We start from the raw sequence: 26,637 nt of genomic DNA on the forward strand, positions 1-26,637 counted from the left end.
TAATTGTTAGATGTAGCTGCACAAATGCAAACAACTGAATGTATCAACATAGCCCCTCTTTGACGTGAAAAAAATATTCCTTTCTGCATATTTAGAGACAAGGGACAATGAATAAGCAGCCTGCCAGAGGATACAGAGGATTGTCATTGCCCAGACAGTATACTTCAGATCTATTTGGCACTTATTCTGTACTCCATCACAGACTGTTCTTTATTTTCCTCCAAAATGCACCAAACCATAACATACTTACACACTAAATTTAATAACTCCACATTATATAAAATATAGTAACTGAAACTGGGAATTTTGATGCCAATTTGAACTTCAGACATTGTCTAGACTGCTGGAGTTGTGTATAACTCTTGATTGGTTGAAATGGTGTAAGGATCACTCAATTAGATTTGTAAAGAATTATAAGAAAAATAGAGAAAGGTGTATTTTGCTACGGAGACTTTCACTCTCAGAACTAACAGAAAGATAGAGTGAAAGAAAGTGAGAATCCATCTTTGGCAGTAATACAACTTTCAGAGCAGTCTACTGCATGGGTGATCAAGATGCTTTTGAAACATTTCAGACGTAAGAAGGAAGCATACAAAAGGTGGAGACTGGGGCAAGTGATCCAGAAGGAATTCAGTCATGTAGGGACAGGGTTAGACAAATCAAAGCTAAAGCTGAATCTAGCAAGGGATTTGAAGGCTAGTAAGAAGGTCTCCTACAAGTACATTAGCAAGAAAAGGAAGAATAGGACATATGCATGTCTGTTTTGGGTTTTGGCTGAAGTGGGGGACCTGGTGACAAAGAGTCAATGCCTTCTTCACGTTGGTCTTTATCAGGAAGACCATTCTTTAGCAATCAATTTTGGTATAAATAGCATAGATGTTCACTGGAGGTGATGTGTTACATATTTTTGGGTTGGTGGTATTGCAAAGCCATTCTCCATTAACTTTCAAAGATCATAGCTATTATGGACTGGAAGAAATGAGAAAGTCATTTTCATGAAGAGCAAGAAGGAGGATCTGGCCAGTTAGTCTTACCTTGGTCATTGGGAAGGTAATGGAGCAAATAATCCTAAAAACCATTTCCAAACACGTGAAGGGCAAAAAGTTGTTGGGAGTAGTCAGCATGGATTTATGAAGGGGTAGTAATCCCTGACTAACTTGATATCTCAGCAAAAGCAATTGTCATGTTGTGCCCCTGAAGAGAAACAACTTTAGCAGGCTGACCATGAGTCCACAAATGCCCTTGCAGCAAAGAATGCCAGCAGCTTTCCCAGCTGTATTTCAAAGACTTGTCAGCAAATTTAGGGTGGTGATCCTTATCCGTGGATTGTACTTTGGTTGTTCAAGTGAGCTTCCCGGTCTACTTACTTAAAGATGGCTTTCTCAGTGATTGAGAGTATATTACTTTTTTCTCCCTAAGCCTCAAAAGATCTGTAGGTAAGCAAGAGATCCTTACTTGTGAATTATGGAATTAAAGGTTTAGTTAACTGTTCTAGAAATAGATAGTTAAAATAAGACCATTAAAGGAAAAAAAAAAAAAAAAGCCACAAAAAAAACAACCTAGAAAATGTAATTCAAAACATGATTAATGTGTATCCAGGATTTTATGTGCCATCCAGTAAAACAAAATTGAGGCCAATATAAACTTGAAATGTAGTGCAACTACTGAATTAGATTAAAGCATGTACTCTCTATATCTGCAGCATTAGAAAATACTATAAAAAGTCAGGAATGCTTGGATATTCACTTAATAAGCTTCTGGGTTTATAATGCTACACTATGCAGAATCTGCAGCAACTGTGAAATTGTTGCTATATGTACAGACTTGAGTATTTATGCAACGACCGATCACTTTCTAAAATAACTAGTAATTTAGAAAAAGTTTAAGAATGGAGGGAGTGGCATTTTTAGGTTTTTCATCTCCTCGAAGAAGGGGATAAACGTAAGGATTCTAAGAACTTGCTCTTTGTGAACACATTTGTGTAATACTGATATTTCCTGAAAATGTATGTTTACAGCTTCATGACCTGGTGTGAATTGTTCCCCAGCTTTCCCTGCAGAGTCACAAGCTTTAACTTGTTCTGTGTAGGCTCTGTTCTACCAAATGGAGCTCCTAGGAAGTCTGACCTCATCACTGGAATTTGTTTAAACATTCTCCAAGGGGAAAAAATTAAAACTGCAATAAGTAAAACACAGAGGGTTTGTTATGACAAGTTTAACTTGTAAGTTGTTTGCAAGAAAGGATCACTTGAAGTTTGTAGCAACGTTTAATATATTTTTGTTATATGATGCTTCTGTAATTTCCTCAAGTGATTGATCAACAACTACTTGCATACTAGCACTAGACAGAACTAGAGGAAGAGTTTTCTCTTCTCTATTGAAATAAAGCATTTCCATAGAGAAATTCATTTCTAATGGTTTATTTTGGACGTGTTCTGCACAGACTTCACAGACTAGCCAATGCATTGATTGCCACTCCTATTTAGTAGAAACCAAGACCAAGATCTAAATAACTGTGGTGAAGAAAATCTTGCCAGCTGAGCGCTTTGACTGTTTGTTACGTTTTGTATTTTTCCTTTCTTTTTCTGTAAGATATCTGCCATTTATATTCTTTTGTCTCAAAACCACTGAAACGTAGCTGTTTTAAATTTTTCCCCTCAGAGCATGTGTGCTTTAAAAGGAGCGCCTATGAAGCTCCAAACAGTAGCTGTAAAATATTACTCTCTTAGCTCTGCTGTGAAATAAAACCCAGATCTTTAGATATTTGCCCCCAAGTCATGAGTCTATGAATTGTTTTATCCTTTTTCTGTGTGTTATAGCTTTTTCATTCCCTGATTAATGAGTTCGCAGACTGAAATCAGCATGTTGTGTTGGGGTGGAAATTATGAGCGTAGACACTTGAACAGCAGCTAAAGTTTGTTCTCTGATTTTCAGCCTGATATTGTTCATAACTAAGATTTTTTTTTTTTTTTTTTTAGTTCTCGGTGTAGTTATTCATCCTGGCATGACAATATCCTGTTAATTTTTGATACATTCTCCAACCATTATTTTTAAATCAGTTTGCTAATTCAGCTTCACCTTGTTACCAATATATTCTTACTATGGCAGTTTATCCACAATTTGACGTAGGTTCATTTTTTATTGCACTGCCAAATAGAGGAATCGGAATGTCAGATTTTTGTTTAGCTTAACAGCAATGCAAAATCTGTGTCCTCAACATAGGCTGGAAGGGAACATGGGGGAAAAACAAGGTTGAGGAACTGCATGAGCTGTATGATTGCTTTCATTTGTATTACAGTTTCACTTAGGCTAGAATCCATTAACATAAAGGAGCCCCAGAAATACGTTATGTAAAATAACTTTGGAAGAGCATCCTGTTTTGTTATTACACAAAAATTGTGTTGCTTAATCACAGGCTAGTCTTGTGGTAGGGAGTGGGGGGAGTGTGACCAGCTTTCCTTCTGAGCTTTTGGAGAAATGTTTTCTCAAAGATATCCAGACGTTCTGTTGGGATAACTTGTCAACAACGTCAGGTTGACCGTTTGCAACTTGACACTTTTGTGATTTCTCAGTCACTAATTACATTTGCTTGATCAGTTGTTAGCGTTCAGTTCTTGATGATGCTTATTTTATCAAGATACTCTCGAAATTAGTGTTTTGTAGTCAATACTATTATATTAGTTTTCAATTTCATTTTTACTTTGGTCATTTTTAGAAGTATATACTCATAGCCATTACGTACTTCTTGGTTTGGTTCTAATTTTCATATGTCAGACTGTATGATAGGGAATCCTCAATAAAATCAAAATCCTCAATAAAAACGCAACCTTGAGCTGAGCAGCTGGTTAAGTTTTTATTCTCTGTAGATAAATTTTCTCTTTATTTTGACATAATTAATGAAATATGTGTCAGGATAAATGACAGTAATAGAAGCTGCTGTGCTGAGATTGTCAGAAAAACCAAAACCCTAGAATAATCAGGTCATAATTTAAATCAAAATTAAGAGTCACATTGCCAAATTTTGGTAATAATAAAAGTCATTTTTGATCTACTGAACACTTGGAATATTTTAAGAGGCTCTGAGTAAATCGGAGCTGTGAGACTTTACCTTGCAACATGATTATTATGTCTGCCTGCAGCCAAACCTGTGCAGACTGTGAAAGTGTACCTCCATGATACTGCAAGGGAGAGGGATGATTTGATTTCTGTACCTAACTTTGTGAGGTCATATAAATGGGAAGTGCCACGGGAGGATAATAAACAAATGCTGTCTTTTGAATATTTTTTTATCCTTTAATATTCTGGTCTGTCAACAACCCAAGTACTAATTATTTTGGTAAATGGAGATTTAGATACGCTTTCAAACGCAAATATCAGACTTCAAAGCAAAAGAGATGCTTTCAGTGTGGCAGGAAGAATCGATCCTGAGAAATTTTTACTATGGAGTCAGAACATATTCCATCTTCAACAGTGATATAGGAAAGTCTATAGGAGCAGCATGCAAGTTTGTCCCTTTGGTGACCCATTCTCCTGGTACTTTCCCACAAAATATTAAAAGGGACTGTATGAAGGTGTTTTTGAGTTTATATAGTTCTTTTTTTAATAATTGCTGACACTGTCTGCCTCTGCAATCCCCTTTGACAGCAAGTTTCATAAAGTCACTACCTGCTTATTATCTTTGTTAAGCTGGTCCTTACTTGTCACCTTTCACAGTGACACCCAACATTTAGTTGGCATTTATAGCTGTGGTTGAACACTGAACTGAGGATTTTAGAGAACTATCAACTATGACTTGAAGAAGTCTTTTCTCCACTCAGAGTTCATGTGAGAATGTTAGTGAGGATCAGATTATTCTTCCCTCATCAAGTAATCTTATATTGACTTCGGCTGAAGGTTGTCTTCTACATGTTAGACCACCTGTTCAGTTTTAAAACTTTCCGTTTTAAAAAGATCTTTACCATTTACGTGAAATTTAGCCACAGATCTTAAGATTTTTCTGTGTGGTCCTTCTTTGGGTCAGTGAAGTTGAACAGATTTGGTCCTAGTCCCGATTCCTTGGGAATCCTATTGTTAAGACTTTTTCCAGCAAAAAGTGACTATTAAGTCATACTTGTGCTTCCTATCACTTTAAGTCCATAAAAATCCCCCCTTTTCAATTCCATTCTGTTACTTTCTTCAGTGATCTTTATTGGGATGCCTTGTTCTGAAAATACAAGTCAACTGGATCTTCATTTACCCACATGCTTCCACGCCACTCTCTGAGTTCCTGCCAGTATTAAGGCAGTATTTTCCTTTGCAAGAGCTCATTGATTTTTTCCCCCCAGATATGTGTGGGCTCAGCAATATTATTCTTCCACATGGACTCTTCTATGTTACCAGCAATGGATTTTAGTATTAGTGGTCCTTTCAAGATCTTCAGGACTTGAGGGTCAGTGCCATCTGAGGCACATGACTTAGTGATTCATCTGGTCTAGTATTTCCTATGCAATGTTGATGTAGCTACTCTGATGTTACAAAGAGGTGTTGTGTGAGAAGCCGACTCATCGTCTTCATCAGTAATGATGGATGCCAAGAATTTCCTGAACTTCTCTGCTGTGATCTTCCCTTTCTTTAGTACTCTTTTCATGACTCTGTTGGAAAATGATCCTGGCAACTGTTCGGCTGCCTTTCATCTCTCAAAGTATTTAAAGAATGTTTTAGTCTCAGTGTGAGCATCTGTTGCAAGGTGATCTTAAAATTCTTCTTCATCCTCTCAATTTCCTATTTACATTTAATCTGCCTTGTTTTATGGCCTTTCCTGTTCTCTTTTTCATTCTGTTCATTTTCAGACATTTCCTGATGTTGTCTTCTGCAGTGTCCTGACACATTTTGAATAGCACATGCAGTTACATACCTTAAAACGAGGGCAGAGTTTTATGTTTAATTATTCAGCATTTTCACTTGCAGTTGCCAGTAAACTATATACAGACAGTTCACTGTTTTCTAAGTTCAGAATCTTTTCTCCTTTCTTTGGATTTTGGTACAAATGTAGGACATCACAAAATGAGTGAATGGGGAGTAAGGTGGCGTAGTTCTCTTTGAAATAAAACCAATTGTTTCTGAATATTCAAATATTACATATGGAAGATTTAAAAATCTGCTGATATGAAAGAAGATGCCTCAAATTCTTTTCAAGATCTAAATGTGCACAAATCCCATTTATTATTATCATTCAGATTACTGTGATGCAGAGTTGCATCCCGTGTTCTTGGATTGTTGTCTATAAATTTATACCTTCTTAGCTGTATAAAATATAATATGATAATTACATTTCTTTAGGAAAATATGCAACTGTGGAGTTCTGTGATGTGATTGTAATACTGTGAATCATTTTTCCAATTGTTAATGGCTAAAGTAGTAGAGATTGTTAGCTGTTAGTTCAGTCTTGCATTGAAGCATGTCCAAGCTCAGTGGTAACTAAAGGAAACCATACTGTGATGTCGTTCATATTAACTGTGAGTCTTTGTTTACTCATTAACCATTTGCCTTTATCATAGCTGCATACCTCTGGAGGGATGTTGTATTACTGGGTTGTACAACTGGCTGAATGGGGAAGCCGGAGACTGGCAAGCAGATGAGCAGTGATTCTCTAAATGTGTTAAGTAGTATAGAACTGTGGGATGTGCATCTTTTTCTTTCTTCTAAATTGCAGTAGGCAAGAAGTTAATATAATTGGCAACGATTACTGCTTATGCTTCAGATTTAATGTCCAGCTGAGATTAATTAGAAGAAGGTTTCTCAGATCAGTGGGATCTTGGAGCACTGCTCTACCTGCAGTTGTGAGAGAAAAGGTACTGAATGCTTTGCTTTTGATGTAGCTATATCCTGATGAATGTTTTTAAAAAACTTTACGTGACCTAGCTGTACGTATTCAAATTCAGTACCCTGGGAGGCCTTATCCAGTCTTAAATTCCTGTAAGTGTTGTGGCTTTTATGTAGATGCAGGAAGGCCTTATTAGCAGATTAACTAACGATTCAGTCGGCAGCTGGGGGTTTTCTGCACATTTTAAAGGCTAAATGAAGTTAATTAAAGATACTGGGCCAAAGCTTTAGGCTCAAATTTGGAGTCTGTAGCTGTGGAATTGGCTATTTGACATGCTTAAATTTCAGACCAGAATACATATTTCTGGTAAAATGTAGACTTCAGATGTATGTTTCATGAAGTGCTTACATTCCTCGGGGAAATATTTATCAATCTGGTATTCTTCTAGCATTTCAATACAAAAATACATTCTACAGAGCATGTACAGTTATTTGATTGCGGTGAGTTAATTTCAAGGGGCTGAATGCAAAATGGATTTAATGTAGAAGCTCTTGGTTTGAATTTAGAGATAGAAGTGTTCTAAGAGATGAATAAAAATAAGGAGCAATAGATATTTTTCCTTACTTTTTACACCTTTTGTAAGTGTAAAAATGGCATGAAAGAATAAATTTCATTTTTAGCAAGTAATAAATCAAGATCTAAAGAGGTTTAATATTCTTTGACCAGATTTTTAAAATTCCTGATAGCATGCAGTGTAATATTTATGTTCTGATTTTCTTAGAATGTTTAGCGTGTTTCAGTGAACATGGATTTCCTTCCATTTAGGATTTTTTTTCCCTAAAACGGTGCTTACTATGCAGGCGAATTATTGTTTCCCTTGACAAACATAGAAGCCATCTAATCCCATCCTGTGTGATAACTTTGGAAATCTCCAGGAGCACTGCGAAACACAAGTGCTGCATGGCTACACTAAACAGGCTTTGAATATGTGCTTGCAACTGGATGAATTGCTAACTGATTAAATCTATTTATGTCATGTAAAAATAGCTTATCATTGGGCCTGGTCAGAAAATTACAGGCACTCATGAGGTTGTGTGAGCATGCTCTCCATTTCTTTTCAGTTGGGAATTGCTACTCTTCAGCTCGAAAGGAGCAGCTGACAGGATGCCATGTTCTGAACCACTGACATGTAAATGCAAAACTTTCGTCCACAGTATCTCTTCTGAGAGGACTGCCTTTTAGAGAGCGTTAATTCAATTGCTTTGTGGTCATTGGGCTGTATTTGGAATTTATTGCATTAGAAATATCTAAATGAAGGGTGCGATGTTCATAGCAATGATGCCTCTCATTCAAAGGAAATGGTAGGAATGTTTAAGTGCTTTCTGGGTTTTCTATATTTTTATTAACTTGCACTGAAATTTAGGGTGATTTTATACATCATATCAGACAAAAATGTTTATGAACTTTAAATCAGATCAGATTAAGCCTTGAAAAGTCTAGAATAACTTCAGATGATATTTATATCATGTTGTCTAGAAATTGTATTACAAGATTTGCATCGCATTTCTGCAATACAAATTGGAAATGTTATGCATTAGAGACCATTTTGGAATATAATATCCAAATGCACTTATGTTTTCTCATACTCTTTGCAAGCTTGAAAGCTGAAGAAAATGGATTGCAGGATTCATGCCATTAACTAGCTGTGTGGTGTCATTTTGTCTGATTAAGTGGAGAATTTATGTCCTTGTGTTGATGAATCTCACACATGGTGGCTAAAGCTGTGTGCACATCTAAAATACACTAATTTGCGCTTTCTGAATTTCAAGGAATGGGCTGTACATATGCAGGGTTCAGTTTGGAACTGAATGGTTTGGATCTGGAGCACGAGTCTTATGAGGAGCGGCTGTGGGAGCTGGGATTGTTTAGTCTAGAGAAGAGAAGGCTCAGGGGAGACCTCATTGCACTCTACAACTGCCTGGAGGGAGGTTGTGATGAGGAGGGGTTTGGCCTCTTCTCCCAGACAACAAACAGGACCTGAGGAAATGGCCACAAGTTGCACCAGAGGAGGTTTAGGTTAGACATAAGGAAGAACTTTTTCTCTCAGAGAGTGGTCAGGCACTGGAATGGCTGCCCAGGGAGGTGGTGGAGTCGCCGTCCCTGGCAGTGTTCAAGAGGCATCTGGATGAGGAGCTACAAGATATGGTTTAGTGCTTGTGGTAGCAGTGGTGATGGGAGGACAGTTGGACTAGATCCTGTAGATCCTTTCCAACTTTTGTGATTCTGTGATTCTGTAATTGTATTTGTATGCTGGGTGCATGCTGAAGAGTTTAGTTCAGCAAGGTACTTGGAGTCATGCACAACTTGCATAATTCCTATGCTTGAACGAGACACTTTTAAGCACCTTGTTAAATTATGGCCTATGTGGTGATCATTTCTCCACTCGATGGAATCAGACTCTGGCACTGAAAATGACCTCTCGTAGGTTGGTTTTAGCATTTGTCTGTGTTGTGCCACCACCAGTTGGCTCTTGCTTTAATTTGTGGTTTTGTAGCTGTCCAAACACTTGAATTGTGTTGTGGTGATCTTCACAACAATTATATGCCTCTTGATTGCCTTTCTGTTTTTCATACAAAATTAGCATTATTGAAAAAATAGCTGTGCCTTTTGGTTGCCCAGAGAGTTAGTCTCAATTTAATGTGAATAGTTAGAAATCTATACAATACGTGTAACATAAATAATAGAAAAAAAAACTAATAACTTTGATCTATATGCTTAGCTATTTAGATATGTACTTACCTTGCCTACTGTATTTTAATATTTTTCAGACAAGTATAAAAGAAGGATTACTACTGAAGCAAACCAGTTCTTTTCAGAGGTGGAAAAAGCGTTACTTCAAGCTTCGAGGTCGTACCCTTTACTATGCTAAGGATTCGAAGGTAATTCAATGATACTAGCATCTAATGCCACATACTTCAATTCTGCTTAGGTTTTAGAATATCAATAATCTAATGACTTATTAGTGATTGTTTCAATAATAGTAGTATTGTATATAAGGAGCAGTATGCTAAACTAGCTTTAATTAAGGAAGACATGATATCTCTTGATTTTTTACATTTGGAAGTCAAGTTTATCACTGTTCTTTTAACTTCTTGGGTTATTCAAACCAACTATTAATTCATCTTCTGCAGTTGTTCTTAGAGGGTGGTTGTTCTCAAACAAATCCATGTCTTCAAAAAAAGTAAAAATCGAATAATGCTTAGAAGCTATCTCACAAACTGCATTAAAGCTCTTCAGTTTTGATGTCCATATTGCTCTTAAAGGGGTCAAATGGTCACACAAAATCTAAATAGGAAGTTTTTCTGCCAAAACTTATTTGTATGGGGAAAAGGTGTTTCCTATCAATTGAAATTTGTAGTGGGAAATTCTCAGGTGGGCAGAGAGGAATGCTTCTGTCCTATCTTGAAGACATTTCCTTCCTCCACCTCATGACTGGAATGAGAGCATTTTGCCTTGTTGAAGAGGCTCGGGTTGTGCTGTTCCATAGCAACGGTCATTACTTTTCTGTATCCTGTGGTGTTGCAGCATCTGACTGGAGATGTAGGTGACGTGTTTTAGGTCTCCATCATCTTCTCTAGCCAATCCTCTTAATAATATTCTATAACTGAGGCACTAAAACCTCTCTTTCTATGACTCTTGACTATGGTTACATACTACACACTTGTACAGCTGTGATGAATCAAGGAAGACGTAATCTCTGCAGGGAGTCTAGCACTGAAGTACCTGTGCTGTTACACTTTTCTGCACTTGTTGCTACCCCAAGCAGTTTATAAGTCTTAAAAAACACTACAGATACGAGCTGTGAGAATGGCAATGTTATCTGTGTCATAAAGATGAGAAAAGGAGGAGCAGTGAGTAGGCAGTTGCATGAATACCCTGCAGCACTGACTCCCCAGACTTGCTAAGTCTCTCCAAACACTGATTGCATGCTGGATCATACAGTAAGCAATTATTTTATTTCTCCTTCCTGTAGCATAAAAGAGAAAGGGTGAGATATGATTAAAAAAGAGCAAGGCAAATCTGTTATTCTTTCTTCTGCTTCATGTCCCTTTGTGGCTCTTGAGCTCCATTTTCCCTCTTTACAGATATCGTATTATAGATTCTCTTTCATGAATTCCATTGTATAACTGATCAATACATTTTTATTTTACTATGTGTGATTCTTTCACCTCTCTACTGCATTTAAGGTACACAGTAGATACCCCGAAGTTGTATCTATCTGGCTTTAAGGCAATATCATAGAGTCACAGAATTACTTAGATTGGAGGGGACCCTAGAAATATCTAGCTCCAACCCCCTGCCATGGACAGGGTGGCCACCCACCATCTCAGGCTGCCCAGGGCCGCATGCAACCTGGCCTTCAATGTCTCCAGGAATGGGGCATCCACAACCTCTCTGGGCAGCCTGTGCCACCACCTCACCGCTCTCTGACTAAAAAATTTCTTCCTAACATTTAACCTAAATCTCCCCTCTTTTAATTAGAGCCATTCCCCCTTTTCCTATCAGTATCAGACCATGTAAAAATTAATTTCCCCCTTCAAGTACTGGAAGGCTGCATTGAGGTCTCCCCAGAGCCTTCTCTTTTCCAAGCCAAAAAAGCCCAACTCCCTCAATCTTTCTTCACAGGGGAGGTGCTCCAGTCTTCAGATCGTTTTCATGGCCTTTCTCTGGAGGACCACATTCCTTCTGTACTGGACCCCCAGGCTTGGATGCAGTACTCCAGACAGGCCCACACAAGGGCTGAGTAGAAGGGGACAATCTTCTCCCTCCCTTGCTGGCCACCCTTCTTTTGCTGCAGCCCAGGAAACTGTTGGCCTTTCAAACTGCATGCATGCACTGCTGACTCACGTCCAGCTTTTTGTCCATCAGGACTCCCAAGTCCTTCTCGTCAGGGCTGTTCTCAATGATTTCTTCTCCCAGTCTGTACTGATATCTGGAGTTGCCTCAAACCTAAGTGCAGTATGCATTTTGGGAGCCACTGTTTTGCATTCTCTTAGTAAATAGAAATGTATTTGGTGGTGAGGTAGGAAGTTCTGTCACCTCAATAGTGTTTTCTGTTATTTCTTTTTTGCTTTTATTTTGTTTTTATCTTCCAATTGGAGTGGACATGAGGAAATGAAAGCAGAGAGTGTAAGCATGCTTCACATTGGACCCAGGATATATTCAACATTTTTGTGTTCTTTTCCATTCACAGTCTCTAATATTTGATGAAGTTGACCTGTCTGATGCCAGCGTAGCTGAATCGAGCACAAAAAATGTCAACAACAGCTTCACGGTATGGAACCATTATAATATTGGTCTTGAAAGGTGCAAATAGAACATTATCAGTAAAACAGTAATCCTCTGAATACCTTCTCATGTTCCTCTGTTTGGAAATGAAATGTCCTTTATTTGAAAATGACATATCTCATCAGCTATTGATAGCTTTGCAGATGAATTTTTTAAATGGAATTTGGAAGGTTAGATATCTATCTATTAGGTAGCATTTACTTCAAAAGATGCTGATATAAGGCATTAAAAATTTATCAAGCTTTGATATTAGTAATTTTGGTTTTATCCTGTAGTTTGTCTTTGAAGTGGCATGCTAGATTGATTCAAATGTAATTATGTTATTGCTTTAATTTCCAGTAATATTTTTGCTATTCTGTAATATTGAAGTCTATTTTATATTTTTTTTTCACTACTGATCATATCCTTATTTTAACAATTTCTAAGTTATGTGAAAAAGCGGCCTCACAACTGCACCTTGAATCTGATAGTAGTATAAGAAATAAGAGTCTTCATAAATCCCCAGTTTTGTAAGTTCACAAGTGTGTTTTGAACAGAGGTCTTGCCATCTATTGTTTAATTACATCTCGAATTAAGTGAAAATGTTGGACACACTTTCTATGCTGGGAAAGTAAATTCTTTGAACAAGAAAAAGCAATGGGGAAGACTGTGGGTCACGTTGTCCTTCTAAAGGTCACAAATTGTTGCAGTAACTGCAACAGTATAATTTCTCTTACACTACATATCCCCTACTCTCTATTAAAAAGCAGATTTTCTTTTTTCCTGAGGATTTTTATTATCATAGATGGTCTGTTCTGTCAGTATTATAATTCAAGGTAGTCCAATGCAGGGCTCCTCGATGCGTTGTCAGCTCTTCCTTGTGCTAGTACTTATCAGACAGCCACTGAAGCATTCAGAAAACTTCAAAGATATGTTCACATCAGCCTGGGCAGCCCAGCATGTTATAGAATCACAGAACTGTTTGAGTTGGAGGGAACCTTTAAAGGCCATCTAGTCTAACTCCCCTGCAATGAACAGGCACATCTACACCTTGATCGGGTTGCTCAGAGCCTCATCCAGCTTGACCTGGAGTGTTTCCAGGGACAGGGCATCCACTACCTCCCTGGGCAGAGAGAGGGCATTCTGAAATCCGGACAAAACTGTTATGTCAGTATAAGTTTCTTTGCTGACGATTAAAAAGACTAATTTAATTTTAATTAAAAAGCCTAATTTGACTGAAGGTCTCTGATGAGGGTTGACGGTGTGATGTACTAGCTCACCTTCCAAAAAGGTTCTTCTCATTGCTGGGAAGCTGCTTCTGTCTGTCCCCTGTACAAAATTACAGCTGTCAGGCTGGTATCAGGAAAGCTGAGGAATCAGGAGATGTGCAAAGATCATGAGTTGAGAATAACTATGACTGTAACTTGTTATTCAGGAATATTCAACACTTAAAACTCAGCATTCCCTGATGTTCTAAACTTCACTCACTGTAGTTTCTTTAATGGGAAAAAAGAAAAGAAGTTACTGCATCACAAAATAAGATATTCTTCTTGGTGAAATTTTGAGAGAGTAAGGTGTTATGATTTTGGCTTTTTTTTCCTTGCTGTTTCTTAAAGCAAGTGTTTGGTGTTTTAATTTCAAGTTGAGTCCTTTAAATCCATTCACTGTTCACCAAAGTCATGCTTTGTAACTAGCATCAAGGTTTCTGGGGAAGACAGCAGTGAAAAAGAAATCTTGGGGCCTACAGCTTTAACAAATTCAGAAACCAATTTGTTTTCATGTCCTGGGTAATTTGGAGCAAACAGTGCTCTCTCTAAGGAGTCCTAAAATTCATTTTGAAAAATAACTGGTGCGTTGAATTCAGGACTGAAGTGCCATCTGATTCAACTGTGAAATATGGTAATAGTCATCATCTCACTTAATCTTTTGGCTTCTTCCTTTGTGTTTGCTGAACTTGGTCTCCCAGCAACATGATTTGGTAAAGTAAGATGCCTCTGGCCTTGCCTACACTGGTTTTGAGGGGGAGGTGGTGGTACTTTCCTGCAGAACTCCTTACAGATAAAAAATAAACATTTTGTTCTTCTGTCTTTAAAAGCATAATCTGACCTTTCTTAAAGTTTCTTTTCCTTTCTGTTCTGTTTTACAAGTGTTATGTCACTATGTCACTTAATTATGTTGTAGGTGATCTCGTAGCATTTTTTGGAGGGTGTTACAAAAGAAAAAAAAAAAAATCCTTGCCTTCTGTAGTTAATGTATTCCTTCTTTTTCTGTGGCCTAATAGCATATGTAGACTTCATTAGATGGAATATGGTTGGACTAGATGATCTTGTATGTCCTCTCCAACCTTGTAATTCTGTGATTCTACGATTAATATCCACCATGGGATGTGCAATGGTATTTAAAGAAAAACACACTTTTAACAAATGTACCTTAAGCTCCTACTCCACATCTTGTGGAAGCTACTGTTTTGCCTTCTTTTGCCCCTTTCAATTTGTCTATTTGGGGACAGAAGTGTCAAGATTTTCCATGCTCTTTTTTGGATAAAACTCAAGACCTAAAATTAGTATTTAAACACACATTTAAGATTGAGTTTATTTGTGATGTGCGTGCTTGTAGAATATTTTATGTAACTAAATATCAGTGTTTATTCACCAGAATTACTTTTCCTTTCTTGCTACAAACAAATTGAAGCTGAGGGAATGTTAAGGTAAATAAATAGATCATAATGAAAATCAGGAGCTACTAAACTTAAAACAGCTTATCTTTTTCATTTGCTTTTTCTTTATTGCTTTTTTCTTCATTACTTTTCAGTGAACAGCTAAATCATTTCCAGCAAATAGTTCCTAGTGAGCAAGTGTGTTTAGGGTAGCTTCTAATAGATTACATGCATTTCATATTTCTATCTGCCCTCACACACAGAGGAAATGATGTCCTATGGCCTCAGCAGGCTTTTAATCAGACCCTTAGGGCTGGATTCTTTTCACTTGCATGTTAGTTCATAGGAAGAGAGAAACCCAGTTGAAGAAGCTGATTCAGCCCATCAGAAATTTACATTGCCTTCCCCATCAGCCACATAGGAATCTACTGGGGCTTTTGCTCTACCTGTGCCTACGGTTTGCTGAGTCCTCACTGATGTTTTTGAGTGCTCTGCTGAACGTTTTATCCACTTGGCTTTGCTTCTGCCTCTATGGATTGTTCATCTTCTCTCTGCGCATCCTGAGGAGTGTAGCTGCACAACATATTGCCTCTTGGGGACACTATTAGGATGAATCAGCGTCCCCTATTGTTGCATGGAAACAAATGGGGCAGTGACCAGTTTTGCCCAGAGCTGTAATTCCTCACATGTTTTGGTTTGTAGGGATGGCAGATGAATTGCTAATATTTCAAGTGCCTTTAGGAAAGTATTTTCACTGTTCACTAAACAAGACTGAGACTGAATGAGACTAAATAATGGTCTCCAGTGTGCAAGCATGGAGTCTTAGGCAAGTGCAATGTTAGTGGTATACTTATGTTCTGTAGGCATAAGAAATTGGATTTTTTTAACTATATAATGATTCTTGAACAGTTTTATTCAAGTAATGAAATTCTTCGGGGCAAGAAAGGCAATTATGAAACACCTTAGAATCACAGAATGGCTTGGGTTGGAACGAACCTTAAAGACCATGCAGTTGCAAGCCTATGGCAGGGCTTCCACCCGCCAGCTCAGACTGCTCAGTGACCCATCCAACCTGACCTTGAATGTCTCCAGAGATGGGGCAACCACAGCTTCCCTAGGCAGCCTGAGCCAGTGCCCTGTCACTCTCTGAGCGATTAATTTCTTCCTAAATAGGTCTTGACAGGCTAAATTTTGGACTAGGTATCTACATTTGTCCTGCTTTTTATGGTGAGGAACTTTTAAAGCACATCAACAAGAAAAAAATCTGTAGATGTTGACCATGATGCTTTTCGATGGCTGAGCCATGTTCATGATTTAAATGCCCTTTGTAATTATAAATCCAACTTAGTTTCACATAAAATGTGCAGACATTCTGTGGCTGCATCTGTATTAACCTCATCCAAATTAATGTTTAAAACATTTAATTATGCTCCTCTGTGATAAATATGATAACAAATAATAGTTTCGGGGTAGAATTTCTAGCTTTGAGGTATTACATTGTACAGGGGCCTTTATGCATTTGTTTTAAGCAACTTCTAGTTCATATAAGAATTTTACACAAAACCATAGATGCTCAATTTCTTACTTATATCTTATTTCTTTCTTATATTCTGAAAAGTGAAAATTCTGATTGGATTAAACTTTTATCAAATTGTGTCTGGCAGTAACAGAGGAAATAATTTCACTATTTTTCTGGAAGGTGCCCTCTAGGAATATGGTAATTAATGTACCAGATAATACTTGAATTAGGGCTTCAGCTTGCCATATCTTCAAATTGGGATTCAGTGATGGGTTTAGAGACCCTCAAATCTATGTGACAACAATAAGATTAACAACCATTTAAAGAAGATTCCAATATTTGCTCAATTAAATAAAGACTCCACTGATAATTAACTAAATCTCCAGTAACTGTGATAGAAGCTTTGTCATCCAGGCAACCAAATGTAGACTCTGACTTTCAGCTCTCTGAATCAAATCCATTGACTGAATATGCAGCTTCAGAGAATGGTCATCTTGAAGGGATGGAAGCTACAGTAGACAGATTGGCTGCCCTGGAAAGCCTATTGCAGTTCTTAGTAATCAGAAACTGGCTGGAAATGAAGATTTGTATTCCAGCCAATTACTTTGATTACGGTGATCCTGGGTATGCTTGCAGAAATGTCCAATATCTTTTTTATTTTTCTTTCTGCTGATTTCTTTGTTTTAGTAATGCCATATGGGAGTCTAATTTTCCATTCTGTGGAAAAATATTTCCTTAGGTAGAAACCTCGGCTTTCTCACCTACTGCTGTGCAAAGCCAGTGGAAGCACGTAAACCCTTCTTTGTGTGTGTTTTATCCTTTTTGTTGCTTCTTTTGGATTTGCCTGTTTTCTGAGATAAATAATCTTTATAAATATTCTTTTGTACTCTTACTCATTCTTGCTCTTCTTCTGGCTCTTTTTCTGTAGTGTCATTTTGTAAATGAAGTGACCAGATTGACACTAAGGGTTCCAAGTGAATACAAGTCATAAACATTTGAGATTGATAATATTTTCTAAATTATACTTCCTTGCATTCCTGTTGGATTCCACATTCTGTCTGTTTGCTGCAGCAGCCACACATTATGCATTTTTTGACCAGTGGTCCTTTTTTTCTGTTAATTTGACGCTCTCTGTAATTCAGATATACTTACTGTTTTTCTGTATTTCTCTTGTTTTTTCCTAAGAAGTTCCACTATCAAACTAGTGCTATTGTGTCCTTTGTTGTAGTTTCCATGGAAATAAATTGGAGTCATTACCTTCAGAGCTGTCTACATAGATTAGAGAGACCAAATAATCCATTGCAGCAACTCCATTGGCTGAAGTTTATCATATTTTCCTCTAGAATTCTGATTACCCTACCTATATTTTTGACTGATCCTTCATCTTGACCATAGGTGTAAAGTTTACGAGTGCATAAATTGCGTGGAACCAATTTAAAGTATAAACCAGTTCCACTCATCTTGGAATCCTCCTGTACACTTGCTGGTTTTAATGGGAGATTGCCCAGTTGTACTAGAAACTCAACCACTATATTCATGACATTCAGCAGAATTTAAAGTTGAATATTATAACAGGGGCCTGAAGGCATATTGCTTTTTAGCAGTTTATTTCAGTGCTGCTTCTTCTGTCGTCAGCTCTGTGCCCATTGTCGAGATTAGCTGCTTCTAATTGATTTTAGAAAATTAAATTTTAATATTAACTATGGGCTTTTAAAACAGTGTGTTGCCAGACCTTTGCAATATGTTGAGTAGATGGTGTGAAAATTTCTTAGAGACTTGGACAGGTTTTGCTTCCTGTCTTATCACCCAGAATGAGTTCCAAATGAGGCTTTTTTTCAGGGAGGAAAGCTTCAGGGAACTCTTTGGGGAACAGGAGAAAGGCTTAACTTTCCCTAAATTGTATCAAGGGGAAATGCGAAGAGCATTTTCTCAAAGGAGTTTCAAACCTTTCACCTTTTCTCTAGGTTTGGGCACTGTAGACTTCTGTCTTTCTGAATAACAGAGAAATAAAAGATAAACAGAGAAAGTCTCCGAGCTGGGCGTAATTATCCTTGTTTCTTTTCTTATTTGGATAATATAGCACCATTTTGATTCTATTATTGGAGATCGTTGCAAGTGATTAGCCCAAGGTTTAGGGTCATAGAATCATGGAATCTTAGAATGGTTTGGGTTGGAAGCTTCATTTATTTATAAAATGCAGAAGTGCTTATGGATGACAGTGGAGTTATGTCTCCCATGCTGTCCTTGTTGCTTACAAAATTCAATTTGCTGCAGCTCAGTCTCAATGAACATTGGATTGTTTCTTTGATCATAGCCTCAAGCCTTTTTCAGACAGTATTCTACCTCAGTAATTTTTTTAGGCTTTTTCTTCTGTGTGCAGTGACCTAAAGGGTGTGTTGACCCCGTTTCTGGTGTTGACCTTTTCTGGTCTTTCTGCTGCTTCTCTTTTTCCTTTTTTTTTTTTTTGGTTATTTTGTGTAGTTAAGTAAAATCAACTCACAACTCCTGTTTTGGGAGACTCCTGGGATGGGGTGGTCTGACCAACTCTGCAGCTTTGGCTTCTCCCAGACTTTGGGTGGTTTCTCCTGGTTTCAGTTATTGCCAGGCAAAAATTTTTCTTGAGGTTCCCTCTGTACTCCACAGTCCCCTCAAAAGGTACAGCTGCTTCATAGCCACATGGTTATAGAATCACGAAGTGGTTCATATTGAAAGCAACCTTTAAAGATTATCCAGTCCAGCTTCCTGATGTGGGCAGAGACATCTTTCAATAGATCAATTTGATTAAAATTGCATCCAACATGAGTTTGAACACTTCCAGTGATGGGATATGTTGTCCTTCCAGTTGACTTCCCTCACTTGCTGTCACTGTCTGTTTGCTTCCTTTTCTGGATCTGGCTGGAGAGTTTCCATAGTAATGAGATTTAAGGTTACTGCTCTGAGTGCTTTTAAGATGTGAAGAATTGAATCAATTCTGTATTGCTGCCTTGTTCTTAGCTAGATGATTAACCTTTGAACTTCACTCTGTAGGCATACTCTTGAGTACATCTATCTGAAATTTTATTTCTTTGTGAAAAATGTGTTTGTTAAGAATGAATCTGTGTTTGAAACATGTTTCTGCTTCTTGATAAACTTACCTAAACCACGGATTTCAAATAGTTTACACGTTAACCTTACTGAATTCAGTCTTGTGTGAATACTCCTTAGACTGCCTCAACTCAGAACCTCAGCACGGCTGAGGCTGGCAGGACCCCCTGGGTTCCTCTGTTCCATCCTCTGCCCCAGCAGGGACATCCAGAGCAGGGTGCCCAGGGCCACATCCAGATGGCTCTGGGAGATCCCCAAGGAGGAGATGCCACACTTCTGGGCAGCCTGTGCCAGTGCTTCTCCTAATGCTGGGAACCATTGAAAAGAACCTGGCTTCATCTTCGTTGTATCCTCCTATGTCAGTTGCATAATAATTTAAAATAAATAGTAATAGTTGTGTAACAGTTTCCTGGGTTTAGGCAGACTTACGTTTCCTTTGAGTTCAAGTTCAGTTACAATGTCTTAACAGCACACTCTGGTGATGGGAGCTCAAACACTTTTGTAGGTGCCTTTACTTAAAATGCTTTTGCTTAAGCTGAATCCCCCTCCCAGCAACACTGCGTTTTAAATGCTGCACTTGGTGTTATCAGAAGGAGAAGTGCACAGCACAGTTTCGAGACACGGATGGCACATGCAGACATTCGCCATGCCTTATTTGCAGTTTAGAGCAAGGTAAACAGAAGTCCTGGAGTAACATCCCTAAATATCTCAGATCCTCTTGATATCTCAAGGAAGGGCAGTATGGCTGGAAACAGTTCAGGTTCCTGTGCTGTTGGCCTCCCCAGTGTGACTCAGCCTTGAGTGGACAGCTAACTATTTGGATGGATTCAGCTTTTCCCCAGTTGTGAGCTATCTGCTGTTCCATACAGATACTGATTAGCCTCTAAATGACAGAAGGCTTTTTGATGCTCCCAGCCTAAGCGATATTCTAACCACAGAAACAGAGGGAAAGTGCTTTTTATTCCATTTTGTTCAATTTTCTAGTCCATTTTTTTTCTGTATTCAGGCAGCTCAGAAACAAAACAAATACTGATATAGCAAATTAATTATGCTGTAGAAAAAAAAAAAAAAAAGGAGAGACAAAAGCAATTAGTGTGCAGTTGCAATGCACTTAGATTTTTTCCTCCACTTAGCATTTGCTCATTTTCTCCCAGCTCTGACAGTGACAAGAAGTAATGAAGCTGAGAGCTCTTTGGAAAGCTTTGGGTGTGACTTTCAAGTTTTAAGCTCCTTATTTCTGAATGATGCACTGTCTCCCTTTCCCTGGAGTGTCTGGAGACATTGAAGCTTTATGTTTCATTATGAAAAAGCAATAAAGCATTTCAGCTATGAAGCTAAAATCCATAGATAAATCACTTGGGATTGAACTATTACAATAAAGCTGAACAATTTTCAGAAGAGAAAAGATGGGGTCATTAAAATGTGAACATTGTGGTTTGCATTGTATATTTTGGTTCTGGTTGTTTTTACCTGGAGCTGGTTTTCCACAATTTTGATTTTAAGCAGAACTTTTTCTTAAGTAGGTCAAGGAAATACAAGTTTGTTTTTCTTCCTTTAGTTTTCTAAGAGTTTTATTATTATTATTATTTATTATTATTATTATTGAAACACAACAAAATGACCAAATAAATTGAAGATTTCTTTTATTTCCTTCTCTGAACTCATAGTGTGACACCAGTGTAGTGGGTGTGTCTGGAGAGCAAGCAGTGCTCTAGGAATTAGTGAAAGAGGATTGCCAGCTTTCATTCTTCCTGCAATTTTGCACTTCACTGTTCTTTCTCTTTTTACTTTAGGATTAAGTAAAACTCCTGAAGAAACCTTAAACAGTATCCTTCGGTGCAGTTTCTGTATACAAAACAATTTCATAAACAGTGCTGTTGGTGTAAACTCTGAATAAATTTCCTGCTTCTCCTAGCAAAGATCCTTAACTTTGAACAGCTGGATTATGTTTAAACAGGGATCTTGTATTACAGAAGAAGAAAATTGCTGCTCTTCTATTTTATGTAACTTTGCACCTAATGCCACTGAATGCATAACTCAGTGTTTTCCTTTAAGCACTGAAGCCATCCCATCTGCTATTGTGTAATGAGCTTGTGAAGCATGCACTAAGAGCATGCTGACATACAACACAAAACTTTATATAAGAACTTTAAAGAAATGTGCAGACCTTGGATTATATAGAGTGGTTCCCAGTCTACATTTACAAAACTGGTTGTTTGCCTTTATTATATTTAAGCATTGATTTAATACAAATTTCTAACTCTTCAGTCCAAAATCACAAATCTTTCCTATACTGGGTCTTGTAACTGGCCTGCTCTATTCCTGAAAGAATAATATTTTTCTTTTTGCAGTTGATTGATGTTGCATACACGAGAACTGAGAAACTAGTGATTTCTGACAGAATGATCTTTGCTGGTCACTTTGTACGTCTGCTTTATTGTTCCATGTTGCAGCTGGAGTTCTTGATATAACTGGATTCTGTTTTCAAAGAATCACTGAGTGGCTGAGCTTGGAAGAGAGCTCTGAAGGCCATCTGGTCCAACCCTTTTCTTCAGCAGAGCTACGCAGAGCTGACTGTTGAGGACTGTGTCCAGATGGCTTTTTGATATCTCCAAGAAGGGAAACTACACAACATCTCTGGGCAACCTGTGCCAATTCGAGTCAAAAACACAGTTTGCTGGTGTTTGGATGGATCCTTCTCTGCTCCAGTTTGTGCCCATTGTCTCATATCCTGATACTGGGCATCACTGAACAAAGCCTGGCTCTGTCATCTTGGCACCTTCCTTCAGGTCTTGATGGACATTGATGAGATCCCTCTGAGTCTCCTCTTCTCCAGCTGAGCAGCTCCAGCTCTCTTGGCCTCTCTTTCAGGAGAGGTGCTCCAGGCCCTTCACCATCTCCGTGGTCCTCTGTTGGACTCCTTCCAGCATGTTCAACTCTCTCTTGTACTGGGAGTAGAGAGGAAGGATCATCTCATTTGACCTGCTGGTGATACTCTACCTAGTGCAGCCCAGCATTGTGCTGGATGCTTTACTGCAAGGGGATGTTGCTGAATCATGGTTCTTTTCTGCAAAGCTGTTTTCCAGCTGGGCAGTCCCCAACGTATACTGATGCCAAAAGTTATTTATCCTCAGATGCAAGCTTTTGCACTCCTAGTCTGTGTGGCTCCCCATCAGTCCATTTCTGTGATTTGTCACAGTCCCTCTGGATGTCAGCCTTCTGGTGCATTGGCCACTACTTTCAGTTTTCTGTCATCTACAAACTTGCTGAGGGTATACTATGCCCCATCATCTAGATCATTAATTAAGATATTAAACAGGACCCAGTACTTACTCCCTGTGGTGCACTGCTATTTATTGGTCTCTAGCTAAACTCTGCGTCACAGACACAGCCATTCATGCTGTTTACAGTCAGCTTCAATGTGTGTTTATCCAGCCCATACTTACACTCGTAACTTCATCAACTTCCATATGAGCAGCTTATGGGATAGTGCCTAAAGCCTTACTGAAGTCAAGTTGGAGAAATACGAAAACATCTTTCTCTTCATTCACCAAGACAATCACTTCATCATAGAAGGTTATCAGGTTTGTCAAGCATGACTTCCTTTTGGTGAATACATATTAACCAGTCTTTGTCACCTGCTTGTCCTTCACCTGCCTGGGTGTTTTTTTTGAGGGGAGGATGTGCTCCTATTCATTTTTGCTGGGGATGTAGTCAAGCAAAACCACCTAAATTACTTGGGCTAGATTCTTTTGCAAAATGAAGCTGGTGCAGACCATGTACTGGCATCTGTGAGCTATCCGTGTTTGTTCTGCCTTTTGGTTGTGGTGTGGGAGATGCTGCATGGCATCTTTTCTTTCCCCTCCTAAGATTTCTAATTGTTGAAACACATTGTTTCATTACTTGTGAGACTGGGAACAATTAAAATAGGAGAAGACCAGCAAAAAGGGGGAAGCAACTTTTTTTAGTGGAATAGACAGATAATTGATCTGATTACAAATTCTGTATTGTACTTAAGCAAATATAATAGCCATTCATTACTCACCTTGCTTTTAAATCCTCAGCTCTTTCTGTTTGGTAATTTGTACTTTTGCCTGGCTTGGCTCATCTCATAAAATAATACTGACAATTCACTGTAAAGTACCTACTACACATTGGGTAGTGTAGCACTGTATCATTTATTTAGTATCCTTAACATAAAAGAATTGAAAGTACTGCAGAAAGTTGCTCAACTGTTATCATTGGGATGTTTGCAGACAAGCTCTGGTAGATTGACATGCATCAATAACCCTAGCAGCCTACCCCTAACACCTATGACAGAGATGCATTCATTCATCCTAGAAGGCCCATGTGAATGTGACAAGGTCCTCATTTCCATGAGGATAGGGAAATCAGAATCATAGAATCATAGAATGGCCTGGGTTGAAAAGGACCACACTGATCATCGAGTTTCAACCCCCCTGCTGTGTGCAGAGTCACCAACCTCCAGACCAGGCTGCCCAGCGCCACATCCAGCCTGGCCTCCTGGGGCATCCACAGCCTCCTTGGGCAACCTGTTCCAGTGCATCACCACCCTCTATGTGAAAAACTTCCTCCTAATATCTAACCTAAACCTTCCCTATCTTAATTTAAAACCATTCCCCTTTGTCCTATCACTATCCACCCTTGTAAACAGTCATACCCCCTCCTCTTTATACGCTCCCTTGAAGTACTGGAAGGCCACAATGAGGTCTCCCTGAAGCCTTCTCTTCTCCAAGCTAAACAAGCCCAATTCTCTCAATCTTTTGTCATCGGAGAAATGGATGGGCAGACAGAGAGGAGGAAAGAACCATTGTCCTGACACGGTGGTATTTCCCAGAACTCACTCCCCAACATTTTATAGGCAGAGAAGTCACAAAGCAATCATTCTCTTATGTTCAGGCATTAGGTGCTGTCCCTGAGTGGAAAGGTATGGGTGTGCTCTCCTGTTAAATTGCCTTCTCTTCATTAGTTCCAGAAATATATTTTTATTATATCTGTTCGAAGAAGAGGAAAACTATTCCCCCACCTGCTTCTTGTTCTAAGCGATGTTTCTACATTACTAAGCCAATTCAAGACCTGTTATAGAAAGTGCTATTAGTCTAATGCTTGATAATAGTTCAGAGCAGCACAAGGTACCTTAATGCAAATATCATGTTGCAGGAAGTAGGGTACTTTGCAATTGCTGCCGAGATGTGGACCATTATTTTCTCGATTAGGAAATGTAATGTGTGCGTTTTCTCTGAATTGGTGCTTTGGCTTGATTTTTGGATAGCAGATTACAGTGCTGTTCAGAACTTCTGAAATACCAGTTTTTCCAAACAATTAATGCACTTTTTAAAGGTGAATTTGTGTCTTTAGGGACATTCAGACATGCACAAATAAAACGTAAGGACTTGTTTTTTTAAAAATATAGTTACAATGACAAGGGAAGAAGAGGAGGTGTATTCCAGAAAATCCACAAGAGTTGCCATTTTATTGCATTGTTGACAGCAGTGATTTTGTAATATCGCACTCTTGTTTTCTTTTTGAAAACATAGAAGTATTCCAGACAGTGCTCCATATCAGTATTAATTGATGTACCTATCAGTAAGTACTGTAGTTCTTATTCAAAGAATACTTACTTAGAACACCCTTACATTAATTTATATTTGACTGATCTTTCTGTGACTTGATGGTAAGATGAAGAGTTGTTGTTTGGAAGAGAGATTAAATATCTTAACTCGTGCATGTGCAAGGGACGTGTTTATAGCTGTCTCTTTGTTCTGTACGGCAGTAAAGAGAATGAATTCAAAGCTGTATTGCCTGCCTAAATTAGCCCACTCTTTGTACTGTACAGGATTTTCATATAAAAGCACCCAGAACTGTAGCTGCTAACCTGTGGGACCTGTATTTTCTGAAATACTGCTGATACGAAAAATTTTAAAATTTAGGAAATGTGCTGTCTGAACCCTGGTTCTATATGATTTCATTTTGCAGGTCTTAAATCGTAGAATCATAGAATGGCCTGGAATATAATCATAGAAATGGACCTTAAAGATCATCTAGTTTCAACCCCCCCTGCTATGTGCAGAGTCACCAACCACCAGACCAGGCTGCCCAGAGCCACATCCAGCCTGGCCTTGAATGCCTCCAGGGATGGGGCATCCACAACCTCCTTGGGCAACCTGTTCCAGTGTGTCACCACCCCCTGTGTGAAAAACTTCCTCCTAATATCTAACCTGAACCTCCCCTGTCTCTGCTTAAAACCATTCCCCCTTGTCCTGTCACTATCCATCCTCAAAAACAGCCGTTCCCCAAATATAAGCCCATGGGGTTGAAGACTTATAGAATCTTATTGGTACAGTTAGCCCTCTTAAGAGCAAAAGGTTATTTCAAATCTGCAGTGAATTTAATGGTAATTTTATCTCTTTTTGAGTGTTGAGCTTTTTCCTTATAAGTGCTCTTTGAAGTAAAAGTTGCAGTAATGGTGTAAAACTTGACTTTGTCATTTTCATCAATACAATTTCTAGATGTGTATATATATGTATGAGTATGCATACTTTTTTTAGAAGCCAAATTATCTTAGTTTCAATATGTCAGAAAAGCCAAATTTATGGCAAGTCCTATACGGTTACAGTCTGAGAAATGTCCTCTTCATCTGTCCTTTATTCACAGTGAAAAAGCCCCTTATTTTTCTGAACAGAACAGTAACGTCACAACAGTGGGCCATTTTTCTTTCTATACAGACATTCTTTATTCCTTCTGATATTTCAGGATTTCTATTGTTTCCCTTTGGCTTTTCAGACTGTACACCCTCTCTCTTTCCCTATACCTTCCGCATTAAACGTGTTTTTTATTCCCACTACCTCAATTTCATTACTTTACAATATACTGAAGAAGCTGGCTTTGGTAATTTTCTCTCCCCAAACCAGCAATGACTTCTTCCTGGCTACCTGACAAGGGTGAAAATTTTCAAAGCAACTTAATCTTCTAAATTAAATCTGCTTATTCTAAAGCCTTTTGTCTGTCTTTCTTCATTCTTCTTGATTTGTCTGTTGCTTTGTCAGCATGTGCACCATTAGCACTGTACTTCCCCCAAGATTTAAGAATTTTTTTAATTATTTTGTTCCTCCAGTGATCTTCCAGTGGTTTCTGTGGTACTTCTTTTGCCATTGTATTATACAATTTCTTCTTTTCTCTGATTATAATATATATATATAATATTAAACAATAATATAGGAATGATCTA

General features: G+C 38.3%; 1 protein-coding gene across 5 annotated transcripts in view; it reads left to right on the forward strand.

The window, feature by feature from the left end:
* DGKH (diacylglycerol kinase eta) overlaps nucleotides 1–26,637 on the forward strand; it is a 168,537-nt gene that overhangs the window by 73,917 nt on the left and 67,983 nt on the right. For 4 of the 5 annotated variants that reach the window (XM_085215804.1, XM_085215803.1, XM_085215806.1 and 1 more), the window contains 2 exons: nucleotides 9,630–9,740; nucleotides 12,056–12,136. In XM_085215804.1, coding sequence (XP_085071930.1) covers nucleotides 9,630–9,740; nucleotides 12,056–12,136 — 192 coding nt within the window. Of the gene's footprint in view, nucleotides 1–9,629; nucleotides 9,741–12,055; nucleotides 12,137–26,637 lie in introns of those variants that run through there. The other variant, XM_085215807.1, reaches the window with a different exon arrangement.

This window comes from Meleagris gallopavo, chromosome 1, assembly GCF_905368555.1.
Source record: "Meleagris gallopavo chromosome 1, MGAL_WU_HG_1.1, whole genome shotgun sequence".
NCBI classification, from domain to species: domain Eukaryota; kingdom Metazoa; phylum Chordata; class Aves; order Galliformes; family Phasianidae; genus Meleagris; species Meleagris gallopavo.